At 37.2% G+C, this 21107-nt stretch overlaps 1 protein-coding gene across 19 annotated transcripts in view; it reads left to right on the top strand.

Annotated features, from left to right (window-relative positions):
• Positions 1-21107, top strand: part of CDC42BPA (CDC42 binding protein kinase alpha) — a 327338-nt gene that overhangs the window by 65846 nt on the left and 240385 nt on the right. Inside the window, exons 1-2 of one of the 19 annotated variants that reach the window (XM_032289468.1) lie at positions 13095-13128; positions 16105-16262. The exons of the other annotated variants lie outside the window; for them this stretch is intronic. Coding sequence (XP_032145359.1) covers positions 13110-13128; positions 16105-16262 — 177 coding nt within the window. The 5' untranslated portion in view covers positions 13095-13109. Of the gene's footprint in view, positions 1-13094; positions 13129-16104; positions 16263-21107 lie in introns of those variants that run through there. 19 annotated transcript variants of the gene reach the window in all.

The raw sequence follows: 21107 nt of genomic DNA, 5'->3' as shown, positions 1-21107 counted from the left end.
TAAGGCTCACTACAACCTCTGCCTCTCGGGCTCAGTTGATCCTCATTTCTCAGCCTCCTGAATAGCTGGTACCACAGGCATGTGCCACCACACCTGGCTAATTTTTGTGTTTTTTGTTGAGGTGGAGTTTTGCCATATTCCCCAGGCTGGTCTCAAACTCCTGAGCTCAAGCTATTGCCTACCTCGGTCTCCCAAAGTGTTGAGATTACAAGCATGAGCCACTGTGCCTGGCCTCTTGTGATATGCCTCTGTCACAAAAGTCAGGATCATGATTAATTCCGTTGCACAGGTGGGGGTTATGGTCAGGTAGGGCTGTGGGGGCAGGGTTCTGTTGCATGTTCTATTTCTTGTTCTGAGTTTTAGTTATATGTTGTTTAACACTGTATAAACATAATTTGTTGTGTAGTTGTATGTAGGCATTTTATAATCAATTATAAATGTTATAAAATAATTTCTAAAGGTTTAATAATGGAACATATGTTTGTCATACAAATTATTTTAAAAATATATAAACTAACACTTGATACATGGAACTTGCATTGGGAAATACAAAAACTTTGAACAGTTTAAGGTTAACCTATATCAGAAATTGATAATCAAGCAGATAAAAAATTCAAGACATAGAGGTATTTTTTGTTTTTTTGAAGGGAGAAACTTTTAATGGCACAGTTATTTCAATTCCATATTAAGATGATTAGTAAAGTAGTGATTTTTAAAATGTCAAAAGCTAGTTTCTCCCAAATTAGTTTCCCCAAGGGATTAGAGGTTAGTGTGTCATTCAGTCAAATCTCTGTATCCAGTAAGGACCACCCAGTTTTGTTTTAGACTAGTCTGTTCAGATATGTAGTCTGCAACAAATACAGCATTTCTAACAAGTGTTAATATTGTTCATTCACAGAGTCAGCCCAGGTATGTAGCAAACAAAGCTTGTATTAAAAGAATTATGCTACAGAAAAGAACAGAGAGGATATATATACAACACTGGAAGACTCAGCTGATTCAAGGACCCCAGGAGAAAGTGATTTTCTTCATTTGAAAAGTTGCTTAGCATTTTCCCTTTTATTCCAAATCTGGAAAGTAACTACTTGCTAAGAGATACTGATGATAAATGGGAATTTAAATCCTCCTTGTTAGGAATTCCACTAGCAATTCTTTTGGAAAACCTGAAATAAACCACTTTAGCAATTCTTTTGGAAAACCTGAAATGAAACCCTTTATCACAGAGTTTTACTCTGGAGATGTTCTGGTTGTGAGGTTGATTGTAGTAGGAGTTGGAGCAGCAAGCATTGTGTAGAACGCTAGTGTGAGTGAAAGTCCTTATTAGGAAATTTGAAGGGTTCACTTTGCCGTGTCATCTGTGAACATCAGTCCTCCAAGGAGGCTGAGAGGTAGCTAGGTTTGGAGTTATTTTCCATGTTAGAGAGCTAACTAAGTTAAGACCAAACCAAACTTTGTGTATACTATTTAAATATAATTCAATATAATACACGAAGTTTGGTTTAGCCTAGTCCTTCAGGCCCCGAAGTACGTTAGCCATTGTCTAAACTCTTGAATTATATCTGAACTAAAAGAATAAAAGGACTGTGCTCGCTTCGGCAGCACACATACTAAAAAAATAATAAAAGGACTTCCCACCCATCCCCACTTGCTATATTCAACTTGCCATATTTAAAAAAGTATTCAGCTCACCATATTTAAGAAAAAACATTTGCAGGGCTGGCTGGACAGGCTACAGCATGCTGAAACTTTTTCTAGTACTGATCAGTGTGTGAGATTTCTAACCAGGATTTCTGATTTGATTCCATAGTGGCATTTTTCTGAGAGAATTCGAAGAAGGCATTGTCACCCTAGTCAGTTTTCTAAGAATTGACAGCCAGCCAGTAGTGGGTGGCAGTCTTCATTCTGCAGACCAGGATACAAATGGTGTAGATTTTCCTCATTTCTTTGGTGTCATGTTGGACATCTCAGACTTTGACTGCTGGAAATCGGCATACACAGAGAAGGCTCCATCTGCTGGACCATTCTTGTAAATTTCAGCCATGATCTCTATACTTGAAAGCTCACTGTAAAACAGAGGTGTCCAATCTTTTGGTTTCCTTGGGCCATATTGGAAGAAGAATTGTCTTAGGCCACACATAAAATACACGAACACTAACGATAGCTAATGATCTTAAAAAAAAAAAATCACAAAATCTCATAGTGTTTTAAGAAAATTTATGTGTTTTTGTTGAGCCGTATTCAAAGCCATTCTGGGCCACATGCGGCCTGTGGGTCATGGGTTGGGCAAGCTTGCTATAAAAATTGTTGCTGTAGTGCTTGTCATCTTTGTAGGAAAGAGAATAGCCAGGCTTACAGATTTTGTAGTTGGGAATGTCTGTCCACCTCCGTCAGTTGGGAGCTGAGAGCCATATTGAAATGGTGCTTAACATGGTGGGGGATAGAATAGGGTCTTCAGGCTACATGGGAGTCGTAGAAGCTACCTGAGAGAGAACAGGCTTTTCTTGGTCCAGAAATTCTTAAGTTTGAGAGGGAAAGCCCCCATACAGTCATCTCTATACTACACAGTAGGTGAGCAAGTTTCAGCAGACATCTCTACGTTGGTGTTCTGATTGGTCTAAATGTACACCTGATCAGAAATGGTGTTCATGGCCCCAGATGTCCAGAAAGAGCCACGGGAACTCTGCCGATGATGTCTTTTTAATTGTTAGACATTTTGGCCACTGTTCCTGTATTAGCATTTTTTTGGGTAGATCCATTTTCTTAATAAACTGTACTCTCTGAGGCAGCTTGGGTCTATCCAGGAAAGTTTCCAATAGCTAATTTGCATAGCTCATGTTGGCATTATGGAGACTGAACAGTTTATCTGCAGGGTGTGAAATAGGTTCTGCTTGGGATACTATTCAGCACCATAAGGCAGAAAAGGGCCAGACCCACTCTTTGGACTCTGGAGTCTCGATTTATTGAAACCGCAGATAACCCTGAGCCAGCAGTTGCCATGTCCAGTCCTAATACCTGGTTCCTGGAACCCACCTCCACCACTGTTGCCTCTTGAACAACAGAAAAAATACTTTAATGACATGTTATCTGCTGAACCTAAAAGATAAATATGGAATTCTGCATGTTGCAGAGACTACACATTTTTATCTAGCACATTCTATTTATTTAAAATTGAGACAGAGTCTCGTTCTGTCACCCAGTGGTGTGATCTTGGCTAACTGCAACCTCTGCTTCCTGGGTTCAAGTGATTCTTCTTTCTCAGCCTCCCAGGTAGCTGGGATTATAGGCGTCTGCCACCACGCCTGGCTAATTTTTGCATTTTTAGTAAAGACGGAGTTTCACCATTGTTGGCCAGACTCATCTTGAACTTCTGACCTCAGGTGATCTGCACACCTTAGCTTCCCAAAGTGCTGTGATTACAGACATGAGCCACTGCACCTGGCCCAAAATGGCTCTTTGAAAGGGTTAATAGAGTATTTAAAAATTGTTGGGGAGTTGGGAGAAAAATCACATGATTATTTCAATAAATGCAGAAAAAACATAATTTTGATAGGTATATGTTCCAAGAACTCAGAAAATAGTAATAAAAGGGAATATCCTTAACTTGATAAAGGATTCATGCCAAAAACCTAAAGCAAACCTTTTATGGAGAAACTTTAGATGCATTCTGTCTAAGATCAGGAACAAAACAAAGATGGTTAACACTGTTACAGCTTTATATGTTACAAGATGTGCTAGACAGTGCATTAAGAAAAGAAATAGAGGCTGGGCATGGTGACTCATACCTGTAATCCCAGCACTTTGGGAGGCTGAGGCAGGAGAATCATGAGGTTAGGAAATCGAGACCATCCTGGCCAACATGGTGAAACTGTCTCTACTAAAATGCAAAAAAAAAAAAAATTAGCTGAGTGTGATGGTGCGCACCTGGAGTCCCAGCTACTTGGGAGGCTGAGGCAGGGGAATCTGCCTGGGAGGTGGAGATTGCAGTGAGCTGAGATTGCGCCACTGCACTCGAGCCCAGCCTGGCAACAGAGCGAGACTCCGCCTCAAAAAAAGAAAGAAAGAAAGAAAGCAGTAGAAATCAGTTAGCAGGATTGGACAGGAAGAGATAAATCTGTAAGTATTTATAGACCACCTACACATAAAAATCTATAGAATTAATAGATAACAATATCTATTAATAAGATAATAGAGCATTTCTCAAAGGATCATTTTACAAAAATGAGTAGAATTCCTCTATATTCAAAATAATTAACTAGAAGAGATGATGATATAAGGTGTCATTCACAATAAGAAAAACAGCCATGTCTGTAGGATCTAGGAGTTAACCTAACAATGCATAAGATCTACATGGAATAAATTTTAAACTGTTACAGTATTATTCATAAGACTTGAAAACAAAATACACCATATTCAAAGATGGTACAACATATTTGTAACAATGTCAATTCTCCCTAATTTGTAAATTCTATTAAATGTCAATCAAAATCCAGTGGAGTATTTTGAGAAATTTGACCCACTAAATAATTTAGATGGAGCTTCTGATTCTGATTATGACACCCTTGCTTACATCACACCAACTGTTCTGCTGAAAACAACTAGAAAACTGTGACTAAAGTATAAATTTATCTGTTTGAAGGTATAAGAGCTGTGAAATTAGTAAGACTCAAGGGGCAAAGAGTTGCAGATATAAGCTGTTGAGAGGTAAACTACCAACATTCAGCCCTACCTTTCTCTTTTAGCCAGTTGCTACTACCTAGGCAGTGGCAGAGCAGCTAGAAATCTCATAAGCAGGAAACACATAACTTGGAGTTCAGGTTTCAGTAAAGAGTAAGGCTGTGTTAAGTATCTTAGGTAATCAGTTTAGATCCTTGAAGACCTGTCACCTTTAGGTGTAAGGACAAATGGAAATGAGTCTGCTATTATAAGACAGAAGCTCAGTTGTAATCAAATCCATTCTTAAGACTCCATGACAGGATAAATATGAAAATTACACCCAGGCACATATCAGTAAAACTCTGAAAACCAGAGGTAGAAAATTTTAATAATCCTAGAGGAAAAAGGACATGTAACTTCCAGAAAGCAGTAAGACAGTTCACTTCTCAACAGAAATGATGGAAGTTGAAGATAATGGAAAATGGCATTTTAAACTACTGAAAGAAGAAAACCGATCTTCTTTCAGTATGCCCAGCAGCAGTACCTTTAAATGAAAGCAAAACTATAAGATATTGCTGAAAGAAATTAAAGAAGGCCTAGGCAAATCAAAAGACATTGCTTATTCATGGATTAGAAGGCAATATATATATATATATTTTTTTTTTTCCATTTATTTTATTGCATTTTAGGTTTTGGGGTACATGTGAAGAACATGCAAGATTGTTGCATAGGTATACACGTGGCAGTGTGATTTGCTGCCTTCTTCCCCATCACCTACATCTGGCATCTCTCCCCTTGCTATCTCTCTCCAGCTCCCCACCCCCCACTGTCCCTCCCCTATTTTCCCCCAACTGACCCCAGTGTGTAGTGCTCCCCTCCCTGTGTCCATGTGTTCTCATTGTTCAACATCCACCTATGAGTGAGAACATGCGGTGTTTGATTTTCTGCTCTTCTGTCAGTTTGCTGAGAATGATGGTTTCCAGGCTCATCCATGAGAAGACAATATTTTTAAGATGGCAGTTTTCCCCAAGTTAAACTACAGATTCAGTAAAATCGCTATAAAAATTCAAGGTACCTTTCTGGTAGAAATGGACAAGCTGATTTTAAAATCTATGTGGAAATTTGAGAGATACAGAATAGTCAAAATAATTTGAAAAAACAAAGTTGGAGGACTCACACTTCCTGATATCAGAACTTACTGCAAAGCAGTGATAATCAAGATTGTGTGATACTGGCATAAGGATTATATATAAATCAATAGAAAAGAATTCAAAGTTTATAAGTTAATCCTTACATTTATGGATGATTGTTTTTTGACAAGGGTGCTGAGACCAAGGAGGTAAAACAGTTTTTTTTTTTTTTTTTCCAAACAATGTGGAACAACTGGTTATCCACATGAAATTGGACTCTACTTCATGTCATACACAAAAATTAATATGGGTCATAGACATAAATGTAAGAGATAAAACTATGAAAGTCTTAGAAGAAAACATGGGTGTAAATTTTTGTGACCTTGGCTTAGGCAATATGACACCAAATCTCAGGCATCAAAGAGAAAACAGGAAAAAGAAGATTTCATCAGAATTAAAAACTTTTGTACCTCTAAAAAACACCATCAGGGAAGCAAAAAGACAACTCACAGGGTGGGAGAAAATATTTGCAAATCGTATATCTGATGAGGGCCCAGTGTCTATAATAAAAGAACTCTTTACAACCCAGCAATAAAAGCACAACTTAATTGAAAAATTGACAAGTGACTTGGATAGCCATTTCTCCAAAGAAGTTATACATATGGACACTATGTAAATGAAAACATGCACATCACCACTGGTCATTAGAGAAATGCAAGTCAAAACTACAGTGAGATACCACTTCTCACCCAGTAAGGTGGCTGTAATTAAAAGGCAAGACAGTAACAAGTATTGATGAAGATGAAGGGAAACTGGAAAGCTTATGCGTTTTTGGTAGAATGTAAAATAGCGTGACCACTTTGTAAAGCAATTTGAGAGTTCTTTAAAATGTTAAACATAGAATTACCATATGATCCAGCAATTCTACTCTTGGATGTGTACAAACCCAAGAGAATTGAAAATGTAGGTACACACAAAAACTTGTATATGAATGTTCATAGCACCCTTAATCATAACAGCTAGAAAATGGAAATAATTCAAATTGTCCATCAACTGATACATAAACAAAATATATATTCATACGATAGAATATTATCTAGATACACAGGAATGAAGAAGTACTGATATATGCTACAATATGGATGAGCCTTGAAAGCATGTTGAGTGAAAGAAGTCAGAACAAAAAGTCACATACTATATGATTCCATTTATATGAAATACGTGCAGATTTGTTACATAGGTAAATGTGTGCTATGATGGTTTGCTGCACCTGTCAACCCATCACCTAGGTGATTAAGCACCACATGCATTAGCTGTTTACCCTGATGCTCTCTGTCCCCTGGCCCTCACCTCCCCAACCCATGGGCCTCAGTGTGTGGTGTTTTCCTCTCTGCATCCATGTGTTCTCATTGTTCAGCTCACACTTACAAGTGAGAACGTGTGATATTTGGTTTTCTGTTTCTGTTAGCCAATAGAACGAGTAGACAAGAATTATTAAGGATGAAGGATGTGAACAACCTCAACAAAATTGACATAGTGCATTATGCTGAATCACACTGATGACTACTTGTTTCTTGTTGAGTACACATGGAACATTTACCATTTACTAGTGTATAGATGTGCAGTTGATTTTTTTTTTTTTTTTTGGTATATGGACCTCGTATACTGTAGCTATTGTAAGTCCACTTAGTTTTAGGACACAGTTTTTGTATATGGTTCCCTGTTAGATTTCCACTTTCTATGTTATCTAACCTTTATTCCCTGTCTTTACCTGTCCTGTCTTTTATGGTTACCAAAGGGAAAATTCAAAGCCTCCAAAGTTTGGCAGAAACCATCAGAGTGAAAGCCAGCTATGATGCCTGCTTATCCTTTAGTATTCTTAGATGTGCTTAATTTTGATGCTGATGATGCAGTTTCTTTCATCTCACTCAGAAATGTGTTTAAACGGTTGTTTTAACAGTTTCTCACATTTATGATACATAGGAAAGTAATTCAACATATCTAATCTTCCATATTGCCAGAAATTGAAGTTTTTGTTTTTTCATATGAACGTTAGTCTCAACTTGTCTACTTTAAAAAGTGTTATTTTCATTGGGATAATGTGAAATTTACAGATAGAGGAGAATTGAACCCCGTCTTTTTTTTTTTTTTTGAGACAGAGTTTCGCTCTTGTTACCCAGGCTGGAGTGCAATGGCGCGATCTCAGCTCACCGCAACCTCCGCCTCCTGGGTTCAGGCAATTCTCCTGCCTCAGCCTCCTGAGTAGCAGGGATTACAGGCACACGCCACCATGCCCAGCTAATTTTTTGTATTTTTAGTAGAGACGGGGTTTCACCATGTTGACCAGGATGGTCTCGATCTCTTGACCTCGTGATCTACCCGCCTCGGCCTCCCAAAGTGCTGGGATTACAGGCTTAAGCCACCGCGCCTGGCCTTGAAGCCCGGTCTTCTTTTGGTTACAAAAGAAGATTTATAATTTCAGAGAAGAGAGGTGGCCAGTTTTATAAACTTTTTACTCGCATTTTACATTCCTTACTAGTTTTTTTGTAGCTGTTGATAGGATATTTTCTACTTTTTCCCCTTTTTCTTAAAAAATATGAAAAGTATTTGTTTATATATCCTGTTTCATTAATATTAATTATCTTTTGTTACCAGCTACCTTATCAGATTACCTTGTTTCTAGTAGTTTCCTTTTTGTTTTATACTTTTCTTTAAGTATACCAATTGTATCTTATACCAAAAATAATAAAATTTGGAGTCTATACATTGATAACTTCCGTATTACCTGTCTTGACTCCTTGGGTTTTGATTTTCAGCTTTAACTCTCTATGTAATCGCTCTTACCTGTGCATTAATTTTATTCTGCAGTGTAGTATCTCCATTTTCTTTTCTCTCCATTTAACCCTATCCTGTTTATCTTAGATTTCAGGAATTCTTTAAAGTATCTCATCAGCTGATGTTACTCTTACTACTTTCCAGTGTATTATGGTTTATTACTTTTAGCAACTTATATTGCCTCTCATCTCATGAGATTGAAGGTGTGAGGGAAGTATATGAGTGTACCTAGTTTGCCATCTCAAAACAGTGTCTATTTAGACTATTTAAATACTAACTTAAAGAGAAAACATCAACAAAAGTCAATGTTCCTGGCTCTTACTCTTCAGTAATTGGGTATTTCTTGGCTGGTCTTCACTGCTGAGGTTTTTTATACTACTTCAATGTTTCCATCCTTTGAGAATTCCAGATCATCCCTGTTTCTGCCTCTACATGTCACTGATGTAAGTCTTCATTCCTTGTACCATAGATCCTGGAATTTTTGATACTTTTGATCTGTGGGCTGTGACATAATTGCATCCTGTTTGAGCTGTGCAAGGAGGTGAGGTTCAAACCTCTTCTCTTTGCTTCTGTGTTTTAACTAGTATGCTAGAGCTAGATAAGGTTCAAAATTATTGGATTTTCTGTTAAAAGGAATCAAGACTTAAATTTGGAGCCAAACTGGACTTCTAATTATTTTCTCCTAAATGCAAAGTCTGGTTCTAAATTGGGATCTCAGAGTAGACTCCAAGTATATGTATCCAGCTAGCTGACTTGAGGTTTGAGGTTTCCAGCCACCCTTCCAACTAATTGGCTAGTGGAACAGAGAACAATATTGAAATATGAGTATCCAGGCCAGTTGCTAGAGGACAAATCTTGAGTCTTTATCCATTTGAGTTTATTACAAGGAGAGAAGTGAAGTGAAAGGGAATGACTCATTTTTGTTTTTCAACATTTGTCTCTTGAATCTAAGATAAAGGGTGGAGCCTCTCTTGCTTGTGAGGCAGGATGTTTTTCCACATACTTGTAACTTGAACTCTAGGAAGAAAAAGGTAGCAGGATAAATTTTACAGAAAAGGGAAGCAGAGCAGTGTGATTTGCTCAAGCACTCATCTCCTTTGGTACAGTTTCTTCAGATACTTTGAAATGACTAATGCATTATATTTAAGGCCAATATTACTAATTATTGTGTTTTCAGGGAAATCAGAGGTATTCCCTGCTTCACTAAATGTATTTGTCATTACCTATTGCTTCTTTAAAATCATTCCATATTTGGAAATCATTGAAAGAATTGAGATGGCAGAAAGAAATCAGCGAAGGAACTAAATACAAGAATGAAGTCAGGAAATGAATGAGTTTATGAAAATGGGAATAAAGATGTAAGATACTTTATCTTTCTAATGGGGAGATGGAAACGCCTATACAACTTCTTCCTAGCACTTACACTTAAAACTGTTTAAATTCCTTATTCATGTGTTTAATGTTTGTGTTCACCAATAAAGTACAATCTCTGTGAGGTCAGGGAGTGAATTTCTTTTATTCGTTTTATTCCCTACTTAGCACAGTGCTTTTAAATGTAATTTTCCTTATTGGGGCTAAAAACATAGGAAAATGGAGCTCTTTTTTTCTGTCATGCTTCCCTGTTTTGACTAATGAAAGTAATACTTACTAATTATCTACTATAAGCCAGTAATTTACATGCCCTTGAGTATGGTCACAGTTTAATCACCAAGAAGGAGAGGTACACAGCATTGATACCCACTTCTGTAATTTGAGGGATATTTTTCCAATTTTCTTTCTATTCACAGGTAATAAAATGGATGTTGTTTTATAAAAATATAATGAACTTTTTTCTTACCAAATATTTTGTCTTTTTCCTATGTATTGAAATATTTCTTTGTAAACCTGATTTCTTATGGCCCCATAAAAGTCCATTATGTGGGTATTTGATAATTTATTTAACCATTTCCATATTGTTAAGCTAGAATGTGTGCTCCATGAATATAAAGATTTTTTTTTTTTTTTTTTTTTTTTGGTCTGTTAGCTCATTGCAGTTTCCAGCATCTGCCACAGTGTCTAGTGCATAGCAGGTGCTCAATATATATTTGTAGCTTGAGTGAAAGAATGTGCTGTATTTTTTTCTATATTATGAATGCCTTCTAAAACGTTTTTTTGTATCTAATGCTTTCACTATACGTCAAATGATTTTCTAAGAATAAATTTCTGAAAGAGGACTTGTAAGTTGAAAAGACATATAAAAGGTTGTATGATTTCATATTAGTTTTGTAATCCAAAATAATGTTATCTGTGGCTGTTTTTCTTCATACTTTAATTTTATAAATTTTCTATAGCATATTCTATTAGGATCAAAAGAGTTTTTTTTTGTTGTTGTTGTTTTCCCTTTAAGTGCTTTTCTGTTTATTAAGAGAACAGAGAATGATTTTCTGACTGGAATATAAGGTTTTTGATGATGGTAGTGGTGAAAGATGAGGCTTGAAAAGCTGGCCATGGTGGCTCATGCCTGTAATCCCGGTACTTTGGGAGGCTGAGGTGGGTGGATCACCGGAGGTCAGAAGTTCGAGACCAGTTTGGCCAACATGGTGAAACCCCACCTCTACTAAAAATATAAAATTAGCCTGGTGTGATGGCATGCGCCTGTAATCCCAGCTACCTGGGGAGGCTGAGGCAGGAAAATTGCTTGAACCTGGGAGGCAGAGGTTGCAGTGAGCCAATATTGTGCCATTGCACTCCCTCCTGGGCAACAAGAGTGAAACACCATCAAAAATAAATAAATAAATAAATAAATAAATAAATAAATAAATAAATAAAGGTCACTTGGACAAAGCAACGAATGGCTTGATATGCTACGATAAGGACCTTTATTCTGTAGGAATTGGAGTCCTATAAAATGTTAATCAGCAACATACAAAAACTTCGTAAAATAAATAAAAACAAAAAATAAAAGCAGAGTACGGATGCCACCTGTCTTTTGAAAGGGCTGTGTCCCAAATGAACCCACTGTAACGTGAAAATGCCTTAAGTCTTGAAGATGCATTTAATATGGCTAACCATTATAGTCTACATACCTTAGCCTAGTCTACCTTAAATGTGCTCAGAACACTTATGTTGTTAGCCTCCAAGTGGGGTACAGTAGTCTAGCAATACTGTACAGTGTAGAGTATTGGTTGTTTGCCCTCATGGTTGCATGAGAGCTGTGGCTCACTGCAGCTGCCCAGCATCCTGAAAGAGTCTCATATGGCTTTCTATTCATGTTGTTTTTGCACCCTTTGTAAAGTCAAAAAATTGAAAAATCTTAAGTTGAACCATTGTGGTTGGAGACCATCTTTAGTGGTATAACTGGAACTCTTTTAGAAAGGTAATAATTGTGATAGTGTTGAGGAAGGATTGGATAGAGAAGGGGACAAAAGGGAGTTCTGGATTTTTTACTCTCTGGTCTTCCTATCTCACTACTCACCACCTTTTATATCCTTAGTATTTCTTCAGTTTCTTCCTCTTTTTCTTACTTAGATCCTCTCACCTCAATTACTGCTATAACTTTCTAATTTCTTTCCCTGCCTTAAAACCATTCTTCACAGAGCTGCTAGAATGATCTAGCTAAAACCAACTATGCAGAGTGGTTCCCGTTACATATATTTTTAAGGTTCTAGTTTATTAAGATGACATGCAAGCTTCTCTACTCTTTGGACCACTCAGCACCATTTCTTGCTACTCCCTGTTGTACTCTTTGTGTTCCTAGGAAAGAAAACTGCTTATTGTCCTGCATATCTTCCCCTCCCCCCCCACACACACTATTTCCTGCCTCTGTGCTTTGCTTATGCTATCTCTACTTCCCAAACTATCCCTTGTCCTCAGTCACATTCATGTCAGTCCCCTTTTTCTGGAGTTCACTATGTAAGACTCAGGTGTCAGTCACTTCATTTAAAAACTTTTAACATACATATTCACATACTTCACACTTTCCTCCTCTATTCCCACTTGGGGGTCAAGGATATCTCTGCTTTTTATAGGACCCTGATTTTTATCTCTCCTCTGCCTGTAGTACTGTTATTGTACTCTCTATGCAGTACTGTTTAGGTGTATTTTCCACACTGGACTGTGAGAATTTTGGGGACAAGAACTTGGGGGGGTCAAGGGTCCAATCCTTGTTATTGTTCCAAACTTTGGCTCTCTGAAAGTTTGCTGAAAAATTAACTTACAAAAGGCAGATTAATAGGAGAAAAGGCATACATATTTATTTAATGTGTATCCATGGGAACCTTTATGATGAAGACCCCAAAATATAGGGGGAATTGTCCATTTTTATGCTTAGGTTCAATAAAATGTAGACGGTTGTGTAGAAATATGATTGGAGAAAAAAAGGGTATGATGTAATGCTAACAGACTGAGTAGGAAACCCAGCAAGGCCTGTCTGTCTAAAGTTTTCTTGGCCTTTCTGTGCAGCATTCCTTCCTTTCAGGTGTGGGGCAGGATCCTCTCTGGAATGGGGGTCTGATGACCTACAATGAAACAGGTAAAATCTGATAGTTTTTTTTTTTTTGATTAGTTTGTTTCTTTGAGATGGAGTCTTGGCTATATCCCCCAGGCTGGAGTACAATGGTGAGATCTTGGCTCACTGCAACCTCTGCCTCCCAGGTTCAAGCCATTCTTTTGCCTCAGCCTCCCAAGTAGCTTGGACTACAGATGCCTGCCTAATTTTTTGTAATTTTAGTAGAGAGGGGGTTTCACAACATTGGCCAGGCTGGTCTTGAACTCCTAACCTCAAGTGATTTGCCCACCTGGGCCTCCCAAAGTGCTGGGATTACAGGCATGAGCCACTGTGCCTGGCCAGGTTTTTTGAGCCAGAGTCTCATTCTGTCCCCCAGGCTAGAATGTAGTTGTGCAATCACAGCTTACTGCAGTCTTGACCAAGCTCCCATCTCAGCCTCCCAAGTAGCTGAGATCACAAGCATGCACCACTATGCCTGGCTAATTAAAAAAATTCTTTTTTTAGAGACAGGGTCTCCCTATGTTGCCCTGGCTGGTCTCAAATTCCTGGGCTCAAGTAATCTTCCCGCTTCGGCCTCTCAAAGTGCTGAGATTACAGGCATCAGCCACCATGCCTGACAGTAATTTCCTTGTGGTCAGTTTTTATACTGAAAGGCTGAGGGAAAACTAGAGTAATATTTTTAGGTTTTATAGCTGGCTTTCAGGAAGAGGGGCTCTAGTTTCTATGACCTAGAGAGGAGGGATTCTAGTTTCTGTGGTTTACCTTGGGGGAGAATGGGACTGAGAGAGCAGAAGGTCAAAAAAAAAACCTTCTGTTTCTAATGCTGCTGAGTTCTTCATTTTGGAGTATTGTTTTCTGAGCTCAGCAAACTTTGTATTCAACTTTGTGTTCTCAGCAGTTAGCATAATGTATATAGCATATAGTAAGGTGGTAAAAAAGGAGCCCATGGCATTTTTAAGTTGAAATCATGAGGGCTTGATCTAGGCCAGTGATAGTGGGAAAGAAGGGTGGGTGGGAGAAACATTCAAAAAAGTCAACTTTGAATGTTAGTGATAAAAGTATAATTCATAGATGATGAGATTTGCAACTTGAGTGAATTTGGTATACAGATTTTTGACTTTTTAAATTTAAGACATTTGCTGAACACGCTAGGGAGAATGATCAGTAGGCAACTAGAAATAAGGGTCTAGATAGTAAGAGATAGGGATTTAGGTTGGTATTCACTGAGGCTTTGGAATAGGTAATGTTAGGCAGGAAGAAGAGGAGATGTAAAAAAGGTGGAGTAGAGATCCTTGGGGAACAGTATTTAACAGGTTACAGCAAAAGAAAAATTAATAGTATATTAATTATCAGAAGTGTCCAGTAATGAAGAGAGGGTAAAGCAGATGAGAATTCAGAACAATTTATTTGGAAATTAGAAAGTTATTATTGAACTTTGAGAGAATAATTTCAGTCTAGTAGAGTGAAATAAAAAATAGTTTGAAATAGGTGAAAGAGGTTGAGAAGCAAACAAATGATGAGCAAATGGAAAAAGCAAGCACGTACTACTCTTTCAAAATGTGCTTTTGGTGAAATGATATGTTGTAGAAAGGGATGTAGTAAATGTTCCTTGAGGAAAAGGTAAAATGGGGGTGATGTTTTTGTTTATATTTTTGTTCTTGGATGGGGAATGGTCTTGGAAAAGTTTTTCAATTAATATCCAGGAGAAAGGGGGATTGAGAGCAGGACATATATTTTTAATGGAATAAGAACAAGAAGGGAAGGAGGGAAAGGGTCTGGGATCAAGATCTCAAATGATACTGTTAGCCCTGAAAAGTGGCAGGGTTCAAAAGGAAAAGAAATATGGAAGTCCAAAAACATTTAGAGATGGCATGAGGGAATGTGAAAGGTCTGTTATCTGTTCAGTAGGCAAGCAGGTCATTAATTGCTGGTGGAGAATAGATAGGACAGAAGTGGGATAGTTTGTCATGGCAGGGTGATACAGGACATTTTGGAAGATTGGTAAAGTTCTGTTGAAAGTGAAAGAATCTCAGGACTTCAGGTCAATTTGAGGGCTCAGCTGAGATTGAGCTATAGAAAAAAAAAGCAATGATAAAGACTTAAGGACCATATATATATATCTTATGACTTTTTTTTTTTTTTTTAAGAGACTGAAAAGAAAAAGACGGAATTGAAAAATTACTTGCAGTTGCTTGTTAGGATAAGTAAGGCAGTTAGTTAAGGACAGCCAAATTTGCTTTACTGTCCTAATACTTGAATTCGAGAATGGAGTCCAGGGCTGGGGAGTTGGTGGCAGCACACAGCAGTACAGCAATCAGTCAAGTCCTGCCTGGTCACAGGCCAATGCCATTTAAACATCCAGTATCAAGTCAGAGCACTTTATATGTGACTGATAATATTTGAGATTTAGTGTGAAATGTCTTTAAAAAATTTTTTTTGTTTTTTTTTTTTTTGGTACGTTCTTGCTCTATGTGTGTATTGATTAAAATATGTAAAATAAAAACAACAGGTTGCTATTAATTTACTCTGTTATTTTAAGACAGAATTAATTTTGTATAGAAATTTAGTATTGGCTGGATTATGAGCTTTACTGCTTATTCATTCCAGATGAAAATATCTCTGCTGGGCTTACATAACTTGTAGTGTTTATGAACTAGTAGGTTTAGAAATGAAGAGACCCTAAAGAGATAATCATTTCCTCCCAGATGTTTTGTCTTCTACCAGGAATGTGTCAATAGATATATAGGCCCAGTAGATAGGTTTGCCTCTGCGTGAATATTTGATAGGAGCATTTCTATCAGTTATGCTTTTAAAAAAAAAATCCATGAAAATAAATGCATCATTTATGTAATTCCTATAAGAAATGCATACATTGTGGGAAACAGTGAGCAAGATATAATTTAAATTCAGCAGCTCAGTGAATTACAAACCTTCTCTCTACAACTCAATTGTTGTTAGTTACTGCTTAACTTAACGCTGGGTTTTCCTTTTTGCTTTCAGGAAAACCTTTAACTTACGCCCTGGGTGTTGCCTGTCAACAGTTTCCTGGTGGCTCACCGCTTCTGCCTGCTCCAGCCTTGCTCCGGCAGCTTCAAGGCTTCTGGGCTTCAGAGCTTGTTGTGAAAGCTTGCTGCTTTGGCCTGCTACCCCTGCTTCAGGTGTCAAAAGCTTTTAATTAGCTTGCTTCCTCTAATTACTATAACTAGGCCCTTACTATGTCTGCATAATCCAGTTCTAGGGTCTGAAAGGAGAATTACCTTTAGCCATTCATTCTTCTTTAAAAACTCTTTTATTCTGGCTCTCATGGCATTCATGAGAGAGTAAAAGAAGTTTGAAGTTACATTGCATGATCCATCTTTGATGGTGCTAGTCTTCAGTCTTTAGGGACAAACTGGTATGGGCATAGTGTATTTTATAGCCAGTGTTTGTTCTGATTGATGCCCATGCTGTCCCAATTTTAAAATATTTTGACTTTTGCTACTGAATATATAAATTGTGTCTCCATAGAAAGGGTATCTCTGGCTGATTTAATAAGCTCTTTAGTGTTTTTAGTTTGTTTATTAAAGATAATAGCTCCCTTCGCAATTTTTTAATAAATATTTTGAACACAAATTGTTCACTCACAGATCAGTTTTTAAAAACACATATACAGTGATTTCAACACATTTTGTAATGATCATCATTAACACGTGTCAATAGGTGTCAGAATTATAGGTGTGATGAATGGAAAGGACTCCTCAGTACCTATACAACTATTCAGTACTTAGAATAGTAAAGTATATTAGCTGTCTTATCAGATAGCCAGGATACATATTCTGGTTCTATTACTTATTAATTTTGTCACTATTAGTAAGTTAATTCTGCAAACATTAGTTTACTAATTTAAGTGGGGATTGTAGAAACTACTTTAGATTGGTGTAAGGATTAAATGAGGGGTAATATATGTAATATGCTTAGTCCAGCGCCTGGCATAGGCAAAGCTTTCTATAAATAAGAGTTGTTTTTTGTTATTAATCATAAATGATAGTAGATGATATATGGGGGAAATTAAAAGGTTACAAAGGCAAACAATAAATAGGGAGCAGCAACAGACGAAAGATAATGAAGACAAAGTTGTGAAGTCAAGACTTTGATGCCTGTTACGAGAGCAGAATAAGCTGGAATAAGCTGACAGACGTTTAATAAATCACAAAATGACAGTTGTATCTCTTTTGTCATAATACATTATTTTTGAGTTTTAGTATCAGTTTAGTTGTATACTTGCAGCTGAGAATATTGGTGCTGTTCAACTTTGCATATATGTATACCAACATAGATTACCAATCATTCATCATTAATTCAGCCAATGTTTGTTGAGTACCTGTAGGTTCCCAAGTACTAGGCATGTGCTAGTGAACAAATAGGGAAAAAAAAAAATCCCTGCCCTCATTAGCTAATATTGTAGTGAATGAAGCAAACAATGAACAAAATACATAAATAGAATATATAGTTCATGAAATATGATAAGAACTAATGGGAAAGGGAAGCAAAGAAATGGAATAGAAAATGTCAAGGGCAAAGTAACATTTCAGTGAAGGAGTGAGAGAGAAAGCTGTGTGGCTTTGTAGGGGTGGAGTATTCCAGGCCTAGGGATCAACAAGTACAAAGGCTATCAGTTGGGATTGAGCAAGTTGATCATTATGGTTGAAGCGGAGTGAACCAGAGGAAAAGTAGTATGAGGTCAGGGAGGGTGGAGGGCCAGAACATGTTGGCCCTATAAGGCATAGTAAGGATTTTCACTTTTTCTTGGAGAGAGATGGGAAACCATTGAAAGCTGTGGAGCAGAGGAATGTCATGATCAGAGTGTCATGATCTGAGCTACGTTTCAACAGGACCAACTGTGGCTTCAGTGTTGAGGTTAGATTGGATTGTGGGATGAGAGGGCAGGAGTAGAGAGGTCAGGTAGGACAATTGAGGCGTGTGTGTGTGTGTGTGTGTGTGTGTGTGTGTGTGTGTGTGTGTTTTGAGACAGAGTCTCACTGTGTTGCCCAGGCTGGGGTTCAGTGGCATGATCGTGGCTCACCGAAACCTCCACCTCCTGGGTTCAAGTGATTCTCTTGCCTCAGCCTTCCTAGTAGTTGGGACTACAGGCACCCACCACCACACCTGGCCAATTTTTGTATTTTTAGTAGAGATGGGGTTTCACCACGTTGGCCATGCTGGTCTTGAACTCCTGACCTCAGGCGATCCACCCACCTCTGCTTCCCAAAGTGCTGGGATTACAGGCATGAGCCACCATGCTCAGCCCCAGGCAAGATATAATGGTAGCTTGGAATGGGTTGGAACAGAGGAGGTATGGTGAATAAATTCTTGCTATATGCAGGAAGACTACATATATAGAACTGCATGGCAACAGTTTCTGTATTCTACAACCTGTAAGTTAAGAATGAACATAAAATATTGTTACAGCATTCTGTAACTACAATTTGTAACTACAGTTTGTAGCTTCAAATGATAGTACATTGTGTTTAAGAACTGACTTGTGTACATTTGTCACTTAGTGATTATTTCTGTAGTGTTTAGAGATTAACATCATGTTTTTATTGCTAAGTCTTTGAAGATATTGCTAGTATTTTTAAAAATATGTCTTTGTTCTGTGTTGAATTATAGTCTTGCAGTTCATACTAAATGTACTTTTAATTTTGATCAAGCTAAACAAGAAAGGACGTTTTAACATACTACACTCTTATATGTTAGCTATGGTTTTTGAAAATATAGGCCCTGAAGTTAGAGTTCTAAGAGAATCCTCCTCTTCTTGATTTTCAGCTCCTGAAATGAATATGAATATGACTTGCAGTGTTAAAGGAGAAAACCAACATCAGTTTGATTTTATTTTGTTACTTTGTAAGCTTCATATTCTTTTCTCATCATTTATCAATTTGATAATTCAAGAATATTTCCTGAAGTGACTTTTATTTTACCACACTCACCTTATTCCAGAAAAGATTTTAGGTAGCTCATGAAACTGTTACAAGACAGCTTTGAAATGTTTTTGACCTGGCAGCAGCAGGCATTCTTGATGACCACAGATGTGTAGAACGGGTCTCATTTTAGCCCTTATCAGTTACACCACAGTACCGTGATAATTTATGGTCCTTTCATGACCAGGATGTGATGTGGTATATTGTACTACTTCATTCCATGCTTCAAATTTTAAATGTTTTATATGGAAAATGTTGAAAAGCAAGTAGAAATTACATCACCTAGAAATACCTGATCTTCTAATATTTTGATTCTTAATACATAAAGCATAGAAATTTATGGTACATATTTTATGTGTGTATATATATATACAGAGAGAAAAAAGTCACAGTGTACACACTTTAATAAACTTCATTAACATTATACTGTGAACTTTTCCCTATTAACATTCCTCAGTAAATTTTTTCAAGTGTATGAGTAATTTTGTCATACTGTGATATGTCATATTTAGTCAAAATGATAATTTAGAATATTTAAGTTCATTTCAGTATTTTACTATTGAAAACCACATCGGTGATTATTGTGGTTTGGTTTTTATTTGTAGATAGATATACTCAATTGAGGGTACTTCTATCCATATTTCTATGTAAATATGTATGTCATAAGTATAAAATTATAGAAAGTTAGAAATTAAAGAGATGAAAGGTTTTTTATTTTGGTAGTTGAAGAAACTGAAGAAATTGAGAGTTATATTCCTTGCCACATATTAGAGGTAGAGTAAATGGCAGTGAAGAGATTGGGCTATACTGTGCTTAGTGCAATGCCTGGCATATAATCATAGCTAACACTTATTGAATGCTTACTAAGCACGAGGCCCTTGAAAAACTTGAAAATGTTTTTCACCCTGCGGCAGTACGGCATCCCTGATGACTGTGCAGGTGTGTATAATGGATCTCATTTTGGCCCTGATCAGTTACACCTCAATAATTAGTGGTCAGTAATCCCAAGTACAAGGATTATACTTTTATTAATTTTAAAAATCTTTACCACAGTTATATAAAGTATTGTTATTAACCCCATTATCAATTAGGACACTGAAGTATTAAAAGGTTAAGCTTTTTGTGAAGAGTTACACAGCTAATGGAAAAAGCAGGATTCAAACCCAAGTAGTCTGGCTTCAGAATCCATGCTATCACCACTCCACAAAACAGCCACAGTAATGCTAGCTAAATGTTTGAGTGTTCAGTAAATATTAGGCATTATCATTATTTCAACTGCACAGCTGTATAATCCAGAGGTTGTTTTGGTTCCAATATTTCTGGATTTTAGAAGGGTAATTTAGTGTGTATACTCTATTTTATATAACATTCCCATTGGGGTTTGGAGCAGCACTTCATAAACAGATATATTCACATTTCTTCAGTGAAGCGTGTTTGCTTTTATGTTAAGTGAGATTAAAAAACAAGAATATCAATAGCCTGATGTCACTACATGCTGCCAAATGAGTTATGAAAACCTTTTGTCTTTTAGAATTGCACATAAGGGATTATGGACTTATATAAAACTCTTAGCATAGTGCCTGGCATTTAGAATGCACTTCTCCTCCTGCTAGATTTATGCTAGTGGTATTGAGTGGGTGCTACTGCTTACCACTACTGTTAGTAGTAGTTATCATCAAACGCTTACATACTTAAACATATAGAAAATTGGTGAATTGTAGAGTACTGCTGGCACTTTTCTCACATTGTGACCTTAGGAGGGGAAGATACCTAAGTTTTGGAGTCTTTCAGCTATTCTTGCCTAAATCAGAATGAGCAGCTGTAAGCGATAGCATTCTGTGTGTTTTCCCCACCCTAAATTTAGGCTTGTATAGCTTAGTGCTCCTGTTCCTCTGTCCAAGTGCACTCCCAATCGTGCAGGGTTTGATTTTAGAGTCTAAGCCATAGCTCAAGTGTTATTTTCATCCTTTTAGAGATCTTAGTGAAACAATGTTTCAGGTTTTTCCTTATTCTTCATTACATCCTTCTTTAAGTATGAGCCCT

The sequence above is a fragment of the Sapajus apella genome, unplaced genomic scaffold, assembly GCF_009761245.1.
Source record: "Sapajus apella isolate SASKATOON/1434 unplaced genomic scaffold, GSC_monkey_1.0 scaffold22, whole genome shotgun sequence".
NCBI lineage: Eukaryota > Metazoa > Chordata > Mammalia > Primates > Cebidae > Sapajus > Sapajus apella.
Note: the sequence above shows the minus strand (reverse complement) of the source record. Positions and strands in the feature narration are given on the sequence as shown.